Source organism: Danio aesculapii, chromosome 25 (genome assembly GCF_903798145.1).
Source record: "Danio aesculapii chromosome 25, fDanAes4.1, whole genome shotgun sequence".
Classification (NCBI taxonomy): Eukaryota; Metazoa; Chordata; class Actinopteri; order Cypriniformes; family Danionidae; genus Danio; species Danio aesculapii.
Genome location: NC_079459.1, coordinates 16750731 through 16769236, shown reverse-complemented (window position 1 = coordinate 16769236; position 18506 = coordinate 16750731). Strand labels below are relative to the sequence as shown.

The window sequence follows — 18506 nt, the reverse complement described above, 5'->3', positions numbered from 1 at the left end:
ATCCAAAGTTGTGCTTGTTAATATTAGTTAATGCAAAGAGTTAACAAGAACTAAAAAAAAAAAAAAAAAAAAAGGGGGGGGGGGGGGGGGTCGGTTTGGGTGGTTTGGAAGACCCACCCCTCACTGACAAAAGCCCAGAATTTGTTTCATACATGAGCTCAGTCATCCTATTTTGACTGCTATGCCATCATAAATAGTGAAATTAACCCATCACAAAGGCTGTAAGACAAAGCTGGATCCTCTGTCGGCTGTCACTTTGGTGTGACTTCAGCTTTGGCCAATGCTAACAAATATCATACGTCAATAAAAATAGTGCTTAAAGTGTCGCTAAAATGCAGTACTGTACTTAAATCTCATAACTGAACAGAAAATGAGGCATATAACTGCAAAAAGGTCCACCCCTTTTACCAGACAGGCTACTGGCCTGTAACTAATAGAACTTTTCTCCCTTTTCTTCGTCTAAGTCCCTTATTTATCAGTAGCCCCCACAGCGGAATGAACCGGCAATTACTCAGACATCAGAATTATTGAATTTTAATAAACAAAAAAAAGAATAATCATGTTTACAGAAAATGTAAAAAAAAACCAGCAAGTAAGAGCATGTGGATAATTGCATAAATTATATCGGGATGTTCATGTTGTATACCGCTCACACTGTAGTTTATTTTACAGTATTAAAGGTGAAGAGATGATCGTGTACATTTTTAAAACAGTGATGTTGATGCTTCCTCATAAGGAAAGCCACATTTACAATCGATTGATTGTACCTTTGTCTTGCAGTGGCATTGTAAAAATTCCTAATATCATGGTAGACTCCTTCCAACATGTAAAAAGATGTAACGTGTCACATTTGGTACTAACAAAGCAATGTTTAAACAGATTTTGCAATATAGAATTTTAAAATCTGCTCTTTAAAAAAAATGGAGTTGTACTTAAAATATTACTACACAAAATACGGTCCACCCTAAAATAACGAATACAAATCAAGTATCAATCCCTGATATCACGATGAAATAAACCAGTGCTCAGAACCTTGTATACTAAACTACTAAAAGTAACGTCAATGACTCTAAAGCATTAAAAGAACACTCTACTTTTTTGGGACATAGGCTCATTTTACAAGTCCCTTAGAGATAAACATTTGAGTTTTAACATTTTTTTAATCAATTCAGCCAATCTCTAGGTATGGCAGGAGAAATTTTAGCTTAGCTTAGAATAAATCATTGAATCAAATTAGACCATTAGCATCAATGTTAAATTACTATTATTATTATTATTATGCATTACAGAAAACGAGAACTTTTCATTTGCCATCAGTCTTAGCACATGATGCAACTACTAAAGTCAGCTTTAAATAGGAAAATTATTAAAACTCGTTTTTTTTTTGTGTGGGATGCTAATGGTCAAATTTGATTTAATGATCTATGCTAAGCTAAGCTAAATGTGTTCCAGCAGGACCTGAAGATCGGCTGAATGAAAAAAAAGACAAAACTCAACAGTTTGCCTCTAGGGGAGTTGTAAAATTTGCCTACTATGTTTTAAAAAGTAGATAGCTCATTTAACGTAAAAGATAAATTCCAATTCCATAGAAATGCTAATTCCTAAAAGATCTACTGGAAATTCGTTTGCAAAAAAAAACAAAAAACGGCTCTCTTCTTTAAGATAGAGGCATTTGAGATTTCAAAGGCCTCCAAATGAAGTTCAGAGGTACAGTTTCTGTAAAAGTGTAGCAGCCATTGGATTCTCCTTGTGCAAGTCGGGCCACCTTGCATGACACTGATTCCTCCAATCGTTCCTCAAATGAAAATGTAACAGAGCGGCGTGCAGGAGGAAACCACCAGCGCTCTTAAAGACTCCTGGGTTCGATTGTGAGAAGAATGGAGGCACAGTATCTCTGGAAGAGCACCGGAAGGCTTCGTCTGAAGTCCCTCATGGTGTTTGGTCCTCATACACCCCAGTTTTGGGCTTGAGAGGAGCTGCCGATGTCTGGGATCTGATCGGCGAAAGACTGCGTCATCCACTGGCCGTCCTGAACCTGGCCTACAGCACTTGGGTTCGTAGGAGCCTTGTCAGCTGCGTTGGCTGGAGATTTGAACACAGAAATCCATGTTAAATTTGAACTGAAGTGAATGGGGACCAACAACGTGGCTTCACGAAGTGTGAGTAAATACAATCTTAAGACTTTTTAAGAACTAAGGTTATAATAGTTTTGGATTTTTAATTAGTTTGTTATTATTTTGTTTTGACTTTTTGTGTTCAAATTTAGTTTGTTTAATTAGTTTTTAGAGGCAGATCTGCTAGGTTTTATTAGTTTCTATATTTTGAAATTAGTTTCAGTATTTTCAATTTTCTGTTATGAAATAAACTTATGTTTCACCAGATCCCCTCATTTAATCCCTCGGTTTACCCGCGCTGCAGTTGTTCAAGTTTAGTTTAGTCACAGAAGGCTGTCATGTACTGATTGTGTTCGGTTCACTGAATCACACATGCGCATTATTATGAGTTCACCCGTTCTCAAATCCGATCTCTGTGTACTGTTCTAATAACCGAAAAACTAGGGAAATTGGTTTATTTCGAGTCGAGGGTGGGGGGGTCGGGGGGGATGGGGTATCAGGCATGTTAAAAAGTAAATATTTGTGGATAAGTGCTTATTGGACACACAAATCGTTTCAAATGATTCAGTTCGATTTGGTGAATTAGTTAAACCGGTTCACTTAGAAGATCCGGTTAAAAGAATGATTTGTTCGTGACCAGGATCAATAATACAGAAATAAAACCCATTATTGGACACAAATGTATTAAATTCATACTTTTAAGTGTCTGCTCGGGTCATATTTAATGTGTCACTGTGCTGCTGTCATGTCCAGTCATTGTTTTTGTCGCAGGAGCAACAGCGAGGACTGACTAGAGGAGGACTGGCTTGATCTGGCCATTGGCATCAGGATTGCAGACTCTGAGGTGCAGTATGGGTCAAACACCTGGCGTAAAACTGGCATCGCGAAGTAAATAGATTTACTTCTAAACGAGTTATGTATTACATACATTTACAAAGACTAAAACGAAGGATGATGCAAAGATTTTAGTTGGTTCTAGTTTTTTTAAAAACTCTCGTTTTTATTTTTATTGCAGTTAACGAAAAGGTTTTTTTAATTCTAGTTTTCGTTTTTTTCGCTCGTTTTCGTTAACTATAATAATCTTGCTTTGAAAACAGTTTTAACATTCTTCAAAACACAATCTGTTACACACAGGGTTTCCACTCTTTCATGGACACCAAACTCAAAGACTTTTTAAAATCACAAATAATTTTAAATGAAGCACATTTGTAATTCACACCCCCAGCATGTATATATATATATATATATACACACCATGAAAATCTTTCCTGCACTTAACATTTCACTTGCACTTAATATTTACATTTAAATATCATAAACTGTCATGTTCAAAAAACTTTAATACAATTAGTTGACTTCAATACTGGTAATGTTCAAATGCAATTTCTGAAATATTGATAAAAGACATTACTTGTCATGAATAAGATTTAAATGTAAGATTTTTAAGTTATAAATTTCTTCGTTTTTTTGTTCAGTTTTTGAGCACAGCACAAATTAATTGTTGAAATATAACTATAGACTTTAAACTCAAGTACTTTCAAGGACCTATGTTTGGTTTTAGGTACTTTTCAGGCCTTGAATTCATATCAGTACTTTCAAGAAGCGTGGAAACCCTGTACACAGAAGAAACACTGCACCAACCGTTCTCCTCGGATGCAGAGAAGTTACAAAATCCATTGCTTTGGCCTCCTTCAGGTGCAGCTTCTCCATAAGCTCCTCCAAAAGCGGCTTCATAACCAGGATCGTATTGCTCTTCCTTGACGGCGATCCTCTTGGCATCCTCTGCAAGACGGAAAGAGGTCAGTGCAAGCCGTATTTCACATTCATCACTCATGGTTAAGAAAAGAAGGGCGATGCTAGAAGTTCTGCTTGTACCTTTAGCCAGGCCGAGGTCAAAGGTGTAGTTGACTTCCTCCACCTCCTTCTGTTTCATCACCCCCTTCAGCTGATCCCGCAGCTCCCGCAGCTTGATGTAGAAGTGCACTTTGTCCTGGGCTCGAGGAAACTGAGCACAGCGGGCACTGGAGGATGGCATCAGGTACAGCGCCTGTGAAAAAAATAAAGTAGTATTGACATAAATCTGCCAGAATTTGACTTAAATTCTAATTTACTAATAGTTCCCATAATTTTTCTCCAGCTTACTGATTGGTTACATAAAGACCAAGTCCACACATATGTTTTTGTTCAAAAAATGTTTGGTTTCATTGTATTTAGGAAATAAAAACTAACTTTTTTGTCGCAGTGTAGACTGTGAAACAGAGGCTTTTGAAAAACAAATAAACAATGCTTTTTTTTGTCATGTGACCAATTTAGCTAAAATGGTGGATGACTTTGTACAGTAGTCTCTGTTTTGACAGCATTGTTAAAGGTCCTATTAAATTAAAATAAAGTTTTTTAGATGTTAGTATCAGTATTGTTAGTTTGTAGGTTATCTATAAGCTAGTGCACATTAAAACAGTGGCAAAATTCACATTTAGAAGATATAAAACAGATATGAACATGTGACTTTTTTATGATTGGAAACAATAGCATGGACACAGAATGTTTTTAAAAGAAACCGCCATTTTCAAATTTATCCGGATTAGTGTAGAGCAGGGGTGCCCAAACTTTTTCCTATAAAGGGCCAAAAAGCAAACTTAATTGAGGGTTGTGGGTACCAAAGTGTATAAATTAAAATTGCCATGGGTAGATTTTTAGCTCATCATTAATTCTGTTTATTTACTTGCGTAAATGTGTGTAAGTTTGTATTTATTCAGATTTAAATAAATTTCAGTATAATAATTGACTAATATGACATTACAGTTTGTAAAGTAATATTTTCTGTCTTTTAGTATATAAGAGACTTGCTTTGTTTACCAAATAAAGTGGATCTAATTGGATTTGCATTGTAAACATTAAATACAAGTTTAAAAAGTATTACTTTTTAGTTCATATAATAAGGTTTTAGTTATGATACTCCCAAAATCATTCAGCATAAATCCGCAGATTTTTAACAAAATTCTGCGCAGAAATAGCAAAAATTGTCCGCAGATTCTGTCTGGCCCTAGCCATGGGTAATTTCCCAATTTATTCTGTAATGTTTAATAACTAGACAGCGTTATTTTAAAGCATATTAATTAATGCAGTATCATTTTTAAAATGTTATAGTGAACTTATTACAGTAAAAACATAAACAATCCCATTTATAACACAATGGAGTTCAATGCTGAATACACTAATCCAGCTGATCTGTCAGGTGACAGTATTTACATGTTAGAAGTCTGATTCATTTACAACATTTAATTGAATCATTTAATTTCAGTTGTTTTTTATATCTCAGCAATAAAACAAAGAAACAAAAGGTTACGTTAAATTTAAAATGACAATCTCTGTCAAAGGCATTCGCCCTAACCACCTTCTCAACGTTCTCCCTCTTTTCTCAAATGCAATGGTGGGCCAAATCAATGGTTACCATGGGCCAACTTTGGCCCGTAGGCCCTGCTTTGGGCATCTTTGGAGATATAGTCTAATGCGGTGTTCACACCAAATGTGAAAGTATTCAAGCAAGTACATTACATACAATTCAATGCAAATGTGTGTATAGCTGCAAATTACTGCCATAATAAAGACGCACAATTTGCCTCAATGCATCTTCCGGGCAAATTTAAATTGAGTGGAAGTTGCGATTGAGGCGATTTCCACACATATTTCATTCGCTCTGCCCAATGGAAATTTGCCGCTATTCACGTTTCCATTGAATTTGTATACAATTTACTCTTCATGAGGTGAAAAACATCCTGTGAATAATCTAGAGCAAGTGACATGATGTGTGTGTGTGTGTGTGTGTGTGTGTGTGTGTGTGTGTGTGTGTGTGTGTGTGTTGTCTTTATATTATTGTGAATGGAGCATAAGAATTGCAAACTTTTTTGTAGTTTTCTAAGGGTTCTTTCACACCTGTAGATTGATTGTTTTGTTCCGAAACTAAAATGGTTACAATGTTGTTCTTAGTGCGGTTTGCTTTCACACGGCAAAGTCTTAAATGGACTAAAATAGCTAAAACAAGTCACATCTGAGTAAAATCTCCTCACAGAGTTTCACAGTTTATTTTTCAGAGTCCCGCTCAGCTGTTACGCTTCCTGATTTTAATTTATAACGATGAGCAATAAGACACAAGCGAAAAGCTGTGCTTTAATTTTGAATGATGACCCCCACAGACCTCATCACAAAGTATAAATCAGAGGTAAGATTTCTCATACATAGCCTTTGGCTAGAATTATGTATTATAGGCTTTACATACTAGAGAAAAATAACCGATAAACTAAGACTACTGTTCTGTAAATTTTCTTAACGGATAAACAGCTCTCTTTAATAGTTCAGCATGCTTTCACTTTTGTATTTGACATGAAACGCACATTTGCTGGTAGGAATGACATTCCACCCTATTCTTAATTCTCTCTTCATATAGCCGTATATATGCTTATTACATATCCATAATACACTGTGATTTAGCCTGCTTCGGATCGTGTTGCTTTCTTACTACAATCAATCCGCTCCAGAGTTTGTTTCAATTGAGCCAAGACCACCTCATTCAGGCGATCTCAGACTGATTGTTTTGGCCTGGATCCGAGCTCGATTGCTGGATTCACATATGCCAAACGAACCGCGCTAACTGGGGAAACGTACCAGGTTCCGAAACAAAAGTCTAGGTGTGAAAGCACCCTAAAATATGCAAATTAGTCATTTAATTGAATGTGCTCATCTGTTTACATTCTAGCATCATTCTAACAATGGATGAAATCAAGTTTAATCAAATTTCTTTTTATCCCTCCATAGTTCAGAAAAAAGACACTGCAAACAGCCAGACAAAAAATTATATTTTCATAATTTAACTAAATAAATTGTTGTATCTAATTAGGCAAAAACTGTTTTAAAAATATAAATGTTAATCAAATATATTCATAAAACTATGACCTTTAGTGTATGTAAGATTTATGGCTCAGTGCAGGAGAAAAAAACTGAAGAGCTGAAATCTAGACACAAATTTGATAAATTGTGACAAAAAAAAAAAAGAAACACAGCCAAAAAAAAACTGTCAATAAACAAGTGGAAATGTCTCTTACCGTGTCAGAGTCTGGAATTTTGTGAGGCTGTAGGCCAAATTCAAGTGTTTTGGGCTTTTTCCCAAATAGCTCCCTACAGAACATTTCATAAATACCTGAAGAAGAAAAAAAGGAATGATTAAACGCATGTCTTTCGCAATAGTCACATCATTTATTCATCATAATCTGTAACTGTGATCAAATGCTTACATTTCCCATTAAAAACCGCTATGAGTGGCTTGAACTGTTTGATTTTCTCCACTAAGATTTTACCGCCTTCTCGAAGCTCCTTGCTGCAGAAAGTAGAAAAGCATAAACAGTTTAGAGAAATACCATCACTTACAGTCATGAATGAAAGCAACATGATTATTTAAATCCTACCTAGAGAGGTCTTTGCTTCCTGGCGTCGCTCTCGCTACCATATTTGTGAAGCCGATGCCGTATTTCTCTGGCAAACTCTGATCATCCATGTGATTCAGCAGCTTCTCAGTGAATCCAGACAAGAACAGACACTTCCCTGAACACAATAATGATTCATGTATTATTGATCTGAACTTACTTAAACAGCATTAATTATTAGAAATTATTATTACAAGTATTTATTCATATTACTAAAGAGTACTGTAACAATATATATATATATATATATATATATATATATATATATATATATATATATATATATATATATATATATATATATTTTGTTATAATTTTAACAAATGTGTACGATGAATTGTTAATGGTTCAATATCTCCATTGTTACATATGAACATATTAACTCATTTTTACCACATTGGTCTTAACATTAGAGATTATTATAATTCACAGAATTTCAGGTTTTTAGCACTTTGTTTTAAAAACTGTAGTATGTCAATATAGTATATATATACACATGCATGCTTTACACTTTCATGCGTCAAGAGTATTTAGCAGTTTATTTAGTTTTACATTTAAAGCAGATTTTCTTTATTATAGTAGCCTGTTTAAATTTATTTTGCTTCAAAAAAGCATTTTGATCTCGGTAAAGGTGTCTGCAGCTTTTGCAAAGCATCAAATCACCGGCATATTAGCTGTCAAAACATGTGTATGACAGCATAAATTATTACATCCTTAAAAAAAACAAAAAACAAATATTGTGCACGTCTACTATCATACACTAATTATACTAAAGCTGGGTCAGTACATTAAAGTAGTACACAATCGTATCTAAAAAGTTTATTTTAATGAATGTTCTCTTTGAACCCCTTGGGGAGAACCACCCCGTGACAAGTTTTGTACTTATATTTCGGAGTGCAGATTGCAAAAGTTTTATTTATATATATTTTTAGACTTTAAACTATATATATATATATATATATATATATATATATATATATATATATATATATATATATATATATATATATATATATATATATATATATATATTTATATATTTATATATATATATATATTTATATACATATATATATATATATATATATATATATATATATATATATATATATATATATATTTTTTTTTTTTTTACTATATTCCCAAGTGTATGCAACAACTACTGTAAGAAAATATCAGCATTTCGTACATGCTTTCAGTATTACCTTTGCTTAAGTATACCTGATCTAATCCTTTTTATACGAAATAAGCCTGCTCTCAAGCAGGTTTGAGCTACCAGAACTATTGCTATGACAACAACTCTCTGATTAGTTTTGAAGAACGAAACGATCCTGGATCATGTCAAATCGTCAATAACCAAATCCAGCTAATTGAGTAATACACATACGAAGAACGGAACCCAGATTTTGAGCACTTTGTTTTTAAAATGCAGCATATAACTAAATGATTATAATATTCATATACATTTATTTCCGTTGTTATATTAACAGTGGCGCAGTAGGTAGTGCTGTCGCCTCACAGCAAGAAGGTCGCTGGTTCGAGCCTCGGCTGGGTCAGTGTTTCTGTGTGGAGTTTGCATGTTCTCTCTGCGTTCGTGTGGGTTTCCTCCGGGTGCTCCGGTTTCCCCCCAGTCCAAAGACATGCTGTACAGGTGAATTGGAAAGGCTAAATTGTCCTTAGTGTATGAGTGTGAGTTAGTGTGTATGGATGTTTCCCAGTGATGGGTTGCAGCTGGAAGGGCATCCGTTGCGTAAAACATGCTCGGTAAGTTGGCGGTTCATTCCGCTGTGGCGACCCCGGATTAATAAAGGGACTAAGCCGAGAAGAAAATGAATGAATGTGATATTAACAGTAATATTAATGTAATAATAACAACAATTTAAAATATTTTTTTACATTAAAACAAAAATTTGCTACAGATGATGATTATTACTGTAACTGATATTTATTTTTGATTAAATTACTAATAATTAATTACATTTATGAACACTATCATTTTAGCTTGACATATTCTGTTGAAATATGATTTTATTCTTATCATCATATCAACATCAATTAAACATAACATCTACTTATATATAAAACGCAGTCTTATTATTTATTTATTTATTTATAATTATAAATATAACGTATAACATAAAACCTACTTTTGTTTGAGGTCAATAACTTTATTATTATTATTAATGACAAAATACTAATATTACAAGTGTGTTGAAGCCAACAGTACTTACAAAAGTGATTTCCCGGTCCAGGAAACCATCTTCCAATATAAGCCGCCATCAACCCGGGATTAATTCCAATCTGTGTCATAAAAATAAGCTTCATTTCAGTCGACAGCATTCAAACGTTTAATATTCCTCATCATTGAAAAAAGACTACTTCACATAAACAACACACTAACGTACAATGACGTAGTCCAGGTTGGGGATTAGGATGTCAGGTAGTGTTCTCTTCATCACTTCCTCCTCTGACATGCCCTTAAAGCGGTCCACTTTCCTCTTCACCTTCTTGAAAGTCTCGTCGATCTTCTCCTGTCCTTCAGCCGGCGGAGCCTCTTTATCCTCCTTGGCTTTCTTGGGTTTGGGTCCGGGTTTGGCTCTAGGTTTAGGTTCGCCTTTGGGTTTGGGCTCTTTGTTCGTCTGCCTTGCTCGCTTTCCTTTAGCAGGTGCTTGTGAGGGAAAACAGAACCTTTTTACTCACTAAAAACACAAAAACAACAACAACAAAAAAAACTACTGTAGATAATGAGTAAAATGTGTAATATTGTAGATCTACTTCCAGGTGTGTACTTATTCATACCATAATATGATGGTTTGGTATATTTTGTGTACAGCATGAAGGAAGAGTAATCATCAAATTGTTTCTTTTTACTGTGTCATTAAGGCGAGACACTTCAGGGCATTTTTTCATGCATGTCAATTTGGTGTTTTTATATTCAGTCTTATAAAAAGAAAACTTTAAAAATATACTTTTTTATGAAACTTTATCAATCTGTGCCTTCACTACACATTTGTGAAGGCTATTGTCTTCAAAAATAAGGGTTTCTCTCACAGAAAATCTCGTCTGTAAAAATCTTTGACTGAAAGTGAAAAATTTTGAACCTTCAACAAATGCTTAGATTTTTGTGCTAGAAATGTTTAAAAATTTGCCTAATTTAATTTAATAGTATCTCATTTGCATATTTAAACATGAGACGCTCTATTATTTGCACATGATCATAATACTTAGTGCTAAAATTAACAGCTGAGCCAACACTTAAACTGAATTGCTATTTATATTAAGAAAATAATAATTATAATAATAAAAAATAAATAAATCTGCAATTTTTTAAAAATTGTTTGCAAATATGCAGAACTTATTACTAACGTTCAACTTTAAATTAATGTTTAAATCTAATGACAAAATGTAGTATATATATATATATATATATATATATATATATATATATATATATATATATATATATATATATATATATATATACACACAAATATAATAATTTACACAGCACCTATCAAAGCATTTGAATGCTTTAATTAAAGCTGGAAATCATCGGCCAAAATTTACATTTTTGGTTTTGCAGAAAGAGAACAAATCCCTAAAATATGTGGAATAAAATAGTGTATATCTGGAAAAAAGTTAATTTTATTGATCATAAACTTTATCATTAACTGAATCAATATGGATGTTAAACTGAAAGTTCTGCACAAGCATTGGACAAAACAACTGTATTGATCCAGTATACAAGCATACTGGACATTGTTACCTTTTATGTATTTACTGTTACCTTTTATGTGAAGCTGCTTTGACACAATCTACATTGTATAAGCGCTATACAAATAAAGGTGAATTGAATTGAATTAGAGATCTGAATATGTGTATTGCGTTACAGCCCTTATATGTTTACCTGTCTGCGCAGCGACAGGCTGGAGTTGTGCGCCGTCCTCTGGATGTACAGGCATCTGCTGCAGGCCTGCATCTTCTCTCTGTCCCTCCATCATGAAGCCTGCGTTGCCATTGGCCATGTGAGGATACTGAGCCTGAAGCGTCTGTAGATGCTGCTGAGCCGACTGAACCCTGATTCACAAATAAAACACAGGCCAGTTCACCAAAATCTCACAAAGTTTGTCAGAATTTCCTGTGCAATTAAAAAAGAAAAATTCTTAAAGAGCAGGTGATTTGGGTTTAAATGTAGTTGTTAATAAAAAAAAAGTGCATGATAAATAACTATATTGTTTCTCAAAAGAATGAGAAACAATATTGAATATTTTGCCTGCTACCAATCTACGCCAACATGATCAAAGTAACATATTTGCATACTCAGCAAAAAATGGGTGTTTCATTTTCTTATATGGAAAGACCAGTCAAAACAGACTTTAATTTACGTTAATTTACTCACCCACAGGTCATCCAAAATGTAGGTGACTTTTTTTTTTCATTAGAACATTAAAGAAGATTTTAAGCTGAATTCATGATCCTTGGTGATTCAAATAATGGCAGTGAATGGTGATGGGTTGTTTAGATTTTTAAAAACGCATACAAATGAGTCCAAATCTATATCAGTGGCTCCTGAAGACATACTGAGGTCTTGTGAAGCCAAACAGTCAACCATATTTACATTATTAGTAGGGATGCACAATATGTCAGCGACCATATCTATTATTGGCCAATAAATGCCATATTTAATGTTATCGGTCTGATAGCAAAATTAGGTTGATATCTTAAAGCCGATAAATGATGTATTGTTTCCGCTGGTTGAACCACTTCACATGCTTGCTGCACGCCACCTAATTTTGTTATCAGACTGATAAATAACATTAAATATACCATTTATCGGCCGATATTGATATGTTCGGTGTATATGTATATTGTGTATCCCTACTATACACATTGTAAATAATGTTCAGTTTCTTGCACAGACTGATTGTTTTGCTTCACAAGACCTCAGTTTGTCATCAGCAGCCATGGCTATGGATTTGGTTTATTTTTCATCTAAACAACCTATCATCATTCACTGCCATTATATAAATCACATAGATAACACAAAGATAAATGTAAAAAAAAAAAAAAAGTCACCAATATCTTGGATGACCTGTGGGTGATTAAATTAACAGGAAATTTTCAGTTTTGGTGAACTATCCCACTAATCCCTGAATTGATTTAAACGAATGCATTGAAACCGCAGCAAAATGGTTCTAATATTTAACACATATTCTGATAAACGTTTATAACCTTATATGCATTTAAATCTGTTGTAATAAAATTCAACAAAATATTAGGACAGTATAAAACCCCATATGACCTGCTCTTTAAAGGGACAGTTCACCCAAAAATGACAATCGGTAACCATTGACTTTCTTAGTATTTGTTTTTCCTACTATGGATATCAATGGTTACTGGTTTTCAGCTTTCTTCGAAAAATCTTGTTTTTGTGTTCATCATAAAAAAGAAAGAATAAAGATTCAGAAGCACTTGGAGGTAAGTAGATAATTAGTGAATACATTTTTATTTTTGGGGTGAACTGTCCCTTTAAGTAGACATAGACATTGACAGTTTTTGTCATTATTAAATTGAAACAACTGTTAACTGGATGAAAAACTGTAATAAGCATGCAAACTATTTTTATATAAAAAAAACGCCATTTACAAATTAATCGTGTTTATAAACTTCAACTAAAAAAAAGCTCCATAAATATCTATAAAACTTGCATACATATACATACCTATATACATACCTATATATATATATGATGCAAATCATTTAAGTATTTTTTTAGGTATATACGATATATTTTTGAATATTAAATTTATATTTATACATACATATACACACACATATACGTGTATATATATATATATATATATACACGCACATATACGTGTATATATATATATATATATATATATATATATATATATATATATATATATACACACATATACGTGTATATATATATATATATATATATATATATATATATATATATATATATATATATATATACACGTATATGTGCGTGTATATATATATATATATATATACACGTATATGTGTGTGTATATGTATGTATAAATATAAATTTAATATTCAAAAATATATCGTATATACCTAAAAAAATACTTAAATGATTTGCATTTTGTAAATAAAAGACCATATAAATAGATAATGTAATAATTGTATAAAAAGTTCTCTACTGCAAAACAGGTGCATCTTCAAACAAATAAATAAAAACATACATGTATATACACATACATTATTAATGGATCTTGCAGCAGAATGTACATAATAACTGCAAAGCACATCACGTTTTAAAGCAAACACAAGTAGCAACACTAGGACAGTTTTTCCTACATGTAAGAGCTGTTAAAGTGTGTTTGGTGCAGGCGGTACAGACTGGTGGTTAGCAGCATTCAAAATCAGCAAGAAAAGCTGAATGTTATTCTAAAATCAGTGGGATCGCGATTAATCTTGGCGCCATTTGATGACAAATGGGGGACACTCACCATTGTTGGAGGTATTCCGAGGGGGCATGAGGCAAAGATCCATACAGCCTTTCATCCATCTTAAATACATTAATATTTGTGTTCATTTCAACAGCAATTTCAGTGGTATTCTCACAGGGGAACATTTAAAAACCAGCCCTATTTTTATAGGCTCGAATAGGTTCAATCACATCAATCACTAAAATGCATTTTTAAGTGTTAGGAATAATCAAAACATCCAGTCTAGTCTATAAATGTATAAACCAGATCAGAAAATGTTCGGTGTGCTGGGTTTTAAACACACTCCACGTATTCATGATCCCAGAACGTATTTAACCACTATTTTAAATCAGTCTATCGTTTAAACTGCGGGAAACTCAACCAAACTTGACGGTCACAAGTTACTACAACAGAACAAATGCAGGTAAAACAAGCGTGAATTAAAATAATTGATGTTATAGAGTTAGCATGTTCGGCTAACACTGGCCTAGTGTGCCAATTCATTGAGTACAATGAATGCTAGTCGCAGCTAACTGCGAAGCGCGTTTCTATCGACATGAAATGCATTCCCACACGGCTATTAATCAGATTAAGATCGTATGGGTTAAATTAATACATACCGTTGTTATACGATAAGAACGATTGTCCACTGAAATGTTGATTATTTTTCTCGTTTTTTAGGAACAAAACCGGCGATAGCAACAAAGACCGACAGCGAGAAATCAATTTGACAGAGGAACGAACCAAAGCGCCCGAATTAGGGGTGTGCTGAACACAGTATGTCTCTTTTTAGGTTTCATGCAAATATGTGAACCAAAAAAAATGACAAAATCATCTTTAATGTGTTTTATAAATCTAAACAAAAAAATCGCATTCAAATCTAGTGGTTTTAGCATTACTTCAGTGTGAAAATGTACACTTGCACCCCTCTGAAGTTTATAGTACGTCCTCAGTCTCCTGTGACATTTAAACGTTTCATAGCGAGCTCCCTATTGGCTGCGCTTGAATAAATAAAAAAGCCCCCTTTTCCAGTTTAGCAAATATAAAGTCTCCTTTTTTGTTATTATGCTTTAAACAACAAATACATTACAAAATAGTAAACAAAACAATGTCAGGGTGATAGAAAGTAAATAACAACAACAATATAAAAAAATAAATAAATATGTAAAACAGAAATAAAACTAGAGTATAAATAACCGAAATTCTTACAAATACAAACAAGCAGGACCTTTACATTAATCACAAATTTTGAAACTAGAGCACAGTTGGACAGTTTTAATGGCCTTTCGATTAGCACTATATATAAAGTCTCCTCGTGTAATCGCGTTCATCCGTTTTAACGTCGTCTTGCATAACTACATTAAGCTTAACCCTTGTATGGTGTTCGTATTTTTGTTACTCAGCCAGTGTTCATGGGTCTGGTGGACCCACCAGAGTTTTAGCTTTGCAAATTAACACTATCAAACAATTTTATGTTAAATTACTCGACAAATGTTTACTTCATCCCAATTACAAGCCATATGAACAGCAAATATGGTTAATTTTTCCCCTTTACCTTTGTTAGATCATATTGATGAATTAATGTGCTTCTTGTTTTAAAAAAAATAAAATATTAGTGTCATGAAAAAAAATAAAACCCACAGATTTGTTTTTTCGTATTGTTCCCACCATGATCTTGGACATCGTCATCAGAAGCTTCTCTCTCTTCCACAATCGATTGCAAGGCCCTCGCAGCAGATAATCTTTTGGCTATCTTGATCAGTTGTGATAAGGAACCACACTGGCAAAGTCTTATTTTTAATATTATGCCCCTATTGCTTAGATGGGACAGGGTGTGAGAAAATAAAGCTTGGTTCCCGCAAGAGCGAGGTTAAATATGCGGGAATGTAAGAGCAGACAGTGTTGATAGTTGAATTTTCAACCATGTTACAACTTTGTGCGGGAGCAGGAGGGGGAGAGGAAGAAAACAGCAGCACCAGAAAGGAGGAAGACAGAGTGTAGGAAGACTGGACCTACACTTTCAAGACTTTTATTAGACCTGGGTCCAGTGGTCCCGAACACCTTGTATGTAATGTAAATGCGTGGAGGGAGGTACATCATGCGGTCATTGAAAATCTGTTCGGATTTATATTCTTCACAGAAAATAATCCAAAGCCAATGAATTTCAGGTTGAAAAAATAATTAATTGTTTAATTTTTAGTTTGAAAAGAACTGAAAACGAGTCTCACAGACCCGAACACCATACAAGGGTTAAACCAAAAAAATTGATTAATATATATTTTTAAAAAGTGTTAAATGATATATTAATAGTATAGTTATAACAATGTTATAATGCCATAAATATATTGACGTGTAGTATTACTCAGGGTTCATACATATTATTACTATTAAATTTCCAAGACTTTTCCAGAACTTTCAAGTACATTTTCATGACGTCATGTTTCGTGTCTACATATAAATGGTAAATAATAAGAAAAACAATTACAGCATATCATAGAACACGCAATAATCTATTTTGCTTAAATTGATTTTGATGTTTACACAGCACTAACAATGTGAGAGCAAGTTTTTGGCCAAGGACAGAAAAGAAGTAAAGACAACTAACCTATATTCAAGTTAGAGCTGCACAATATATCGTTTTAGCATCGATATCGCAATGTGTGCATCCGCAATAGTCACATCGCAGGATATTCAATGTTAGGATTATAGTTTAATACAGAGTTTAACCATAATGGAGTAAAAGTTTATCATCTGCTTGCATTTTTAAAGAGATTCAAAAATGACTTACCTTTTCAATACACCCTTCACCTGTTTCAAACATTTTTTGAGTTTTCTTTGTTTTGTTTTTTAAAATGAACACAAAACGAATATAATTTAATAACTCCTATGTTGACAAGTGAAGTGTGAGTAAATAGTGAGCACATTTTAATCTTTGAGTAAACTCTCCCTTTAAGGCCCGTGACTGTGTGAACATTTCAATATTTCACATTTTAAAACATCCGGCCACAAGAAATGTTTTCTAACTTTAATAAAGAAAAAATAATACACAATGAAGACAACACAGTGTTGATTATTCAATATCTGTACCTGAATAGTGAATACCTGAAAACTATAATTCACTTTTATCTTTACTATATTTTATCTATCTATGCTTGTAATTTATTTGTTATGTATTATTCGAGATTCACTCCTCTACAAAATCCCCCCAATCAATCCAAATAAAACTATTTGGTGAAATTGTTCTCACATCGCAATATATAAATCACAGTATTACAAATTATGGTAATGTCAGATTTTTCCAATATCGTGCAGCCCTAATTCAAGTATACTGAAGTTTGTTTTTTTCCCTCTCCGCTGTCGCCACTGGCTTGCATGGTTTGGGATATGCAGAGCTGCGCATCATTGGATTTGCTCTTCAGTGTTTGGACTCTCAGTAGTGATTATTAAACCACACTGATCTAAGCTAAACTGAACTGAACTTAAACACTACAAACTGAACTACACTGTTCCAATTTACTGTGACCTTTTATGTGAAGCTGCTTTGACACAATCTACATTGTATAAGCGCTATACAAATAAAGGTGAATTGAATACAGATATTTGTTTAACTAATTTCCATGATCCAGTGTTTTTCTGTTTTTCCAAAACTTTTCCAGGCCTGGAAAATGCCATGTCAAAATGCCATGACTCTTCCAGGTTTTCCATGACCGTATGAACCCTGATTACTGTAAACAAACAAAACACTTTCACCATTGTTTATCCAAAAGTAATCATCACATCTTTACCTTTAGATGAGAAATATTTGATTTGTGTCTGCGAGTAAAAATAACCAACACGCACGTTTTCATCGTATTTGCTTTTATTCAGCCCTATAACCGTTCCATTAGTAATACTTGCATGTAAAAAAATAAAATACAACTTACAGAATGTCATACATAGTACAGACTTCTCACAGCAACAATGAGGCCAGATTATTACAACGTAACAAAACGAGTATATAAATGGTACTTAACAAATATGCACACTGATATAACAAAACACAACTCTAAAAAGTCTAAAAACACCATTCAGAATGAGGTAAACAGAGTGATCCGTATCCAAAAAGCACCATCACGTGGTACTGAACATGCCGTCTGCAATACTACTGTAAATCATGCAATGAGGACATGCACAGTGATAAACCTCTTCCAGAGTCCAGCCGTGGGTTGAATGGGGAATTTCTTTTCTTTTTTGCACTGAAATGCTCAAATATGAGGTCTTCTCTAAATAATCCCAATAACGAAGGAAACTATTTTAACAAAAAACTCTTTCAAAAGTTTGGGGCTGGTAATATTTTTTAAAGAAGGCTGTTATACTCACCAAGGCTGCATTTATTTGATGAAACAAAATAGTAACTGTTTTATGTCAATATAATATATAAAAGTCACTTAATC

General features: G+C 33.5%; 1 protein-coding gene across 2 annotated transcripts; it reads right to left on the bottom strand.

Annotated features, from left to right (window-relative positions):
- Positions 1–518: 518 nt before the first annotated feature.
- Positions 519–14795, bottom strand: tdg.1 (thymine DNA glycosylase, tandem duplicate 1). Of its 2 annotated transcripts, XM_056452024.1 has the most exons (11): positions 14694–14795; positions 14095–14153; positions 11499–11668; positions 9997–10259; positions 9823–9892; positions 7574–7709; positions 7403–7485; positions 7214–7308; positions 3990–4161; positions 3756–3896; positions 519–2082 (listed from the first exon to the last, which is right to left on the bottom strand). In XM_056452024.1, the coding sequence occupies exons 2-11, from the start codon at positions 14151–14153 to the stop codon at positions 1946–1948; spliced, it is 1326 nt and encodes a 441-aa protein (XP_056307999.1). In that variant the 5' UTR covers positions 14694–14795; the 3' UTR covers positions 519–1945. The 2 variants fall into 2 exon arrangements, with proteins under 2 accessions (XP_056307999.1, XP_056308000.1); XM_056452025.1 differs by lacking the exon at positions 14095–14153.
- Positions 14796–18506: the final 3711 nt, after the last annotated feature.

Coding starts and splice junctions, on each gene's coding strand:
- tdg.1 (XM_056452024.1), bottom strand. CDS start 14,153: ATGGATGAAAGGCTGTATGGATCTTTGCCTCATGCCCCCTCGGAATAC. Junction 9,893..9,996: donor CCAACCTGGACTACGTCATT/GTACGTTAGTGT, acceptor TTTATGACACAG/ATTGGAATTAATCCCGGGTT. Junction 4,162..7,213: donor AAATTCCAGACTCTGACACG/GTAAGAGACATT, acceptor TTTTTTTCACAG/GCGCTGTACCTGATGCCATC.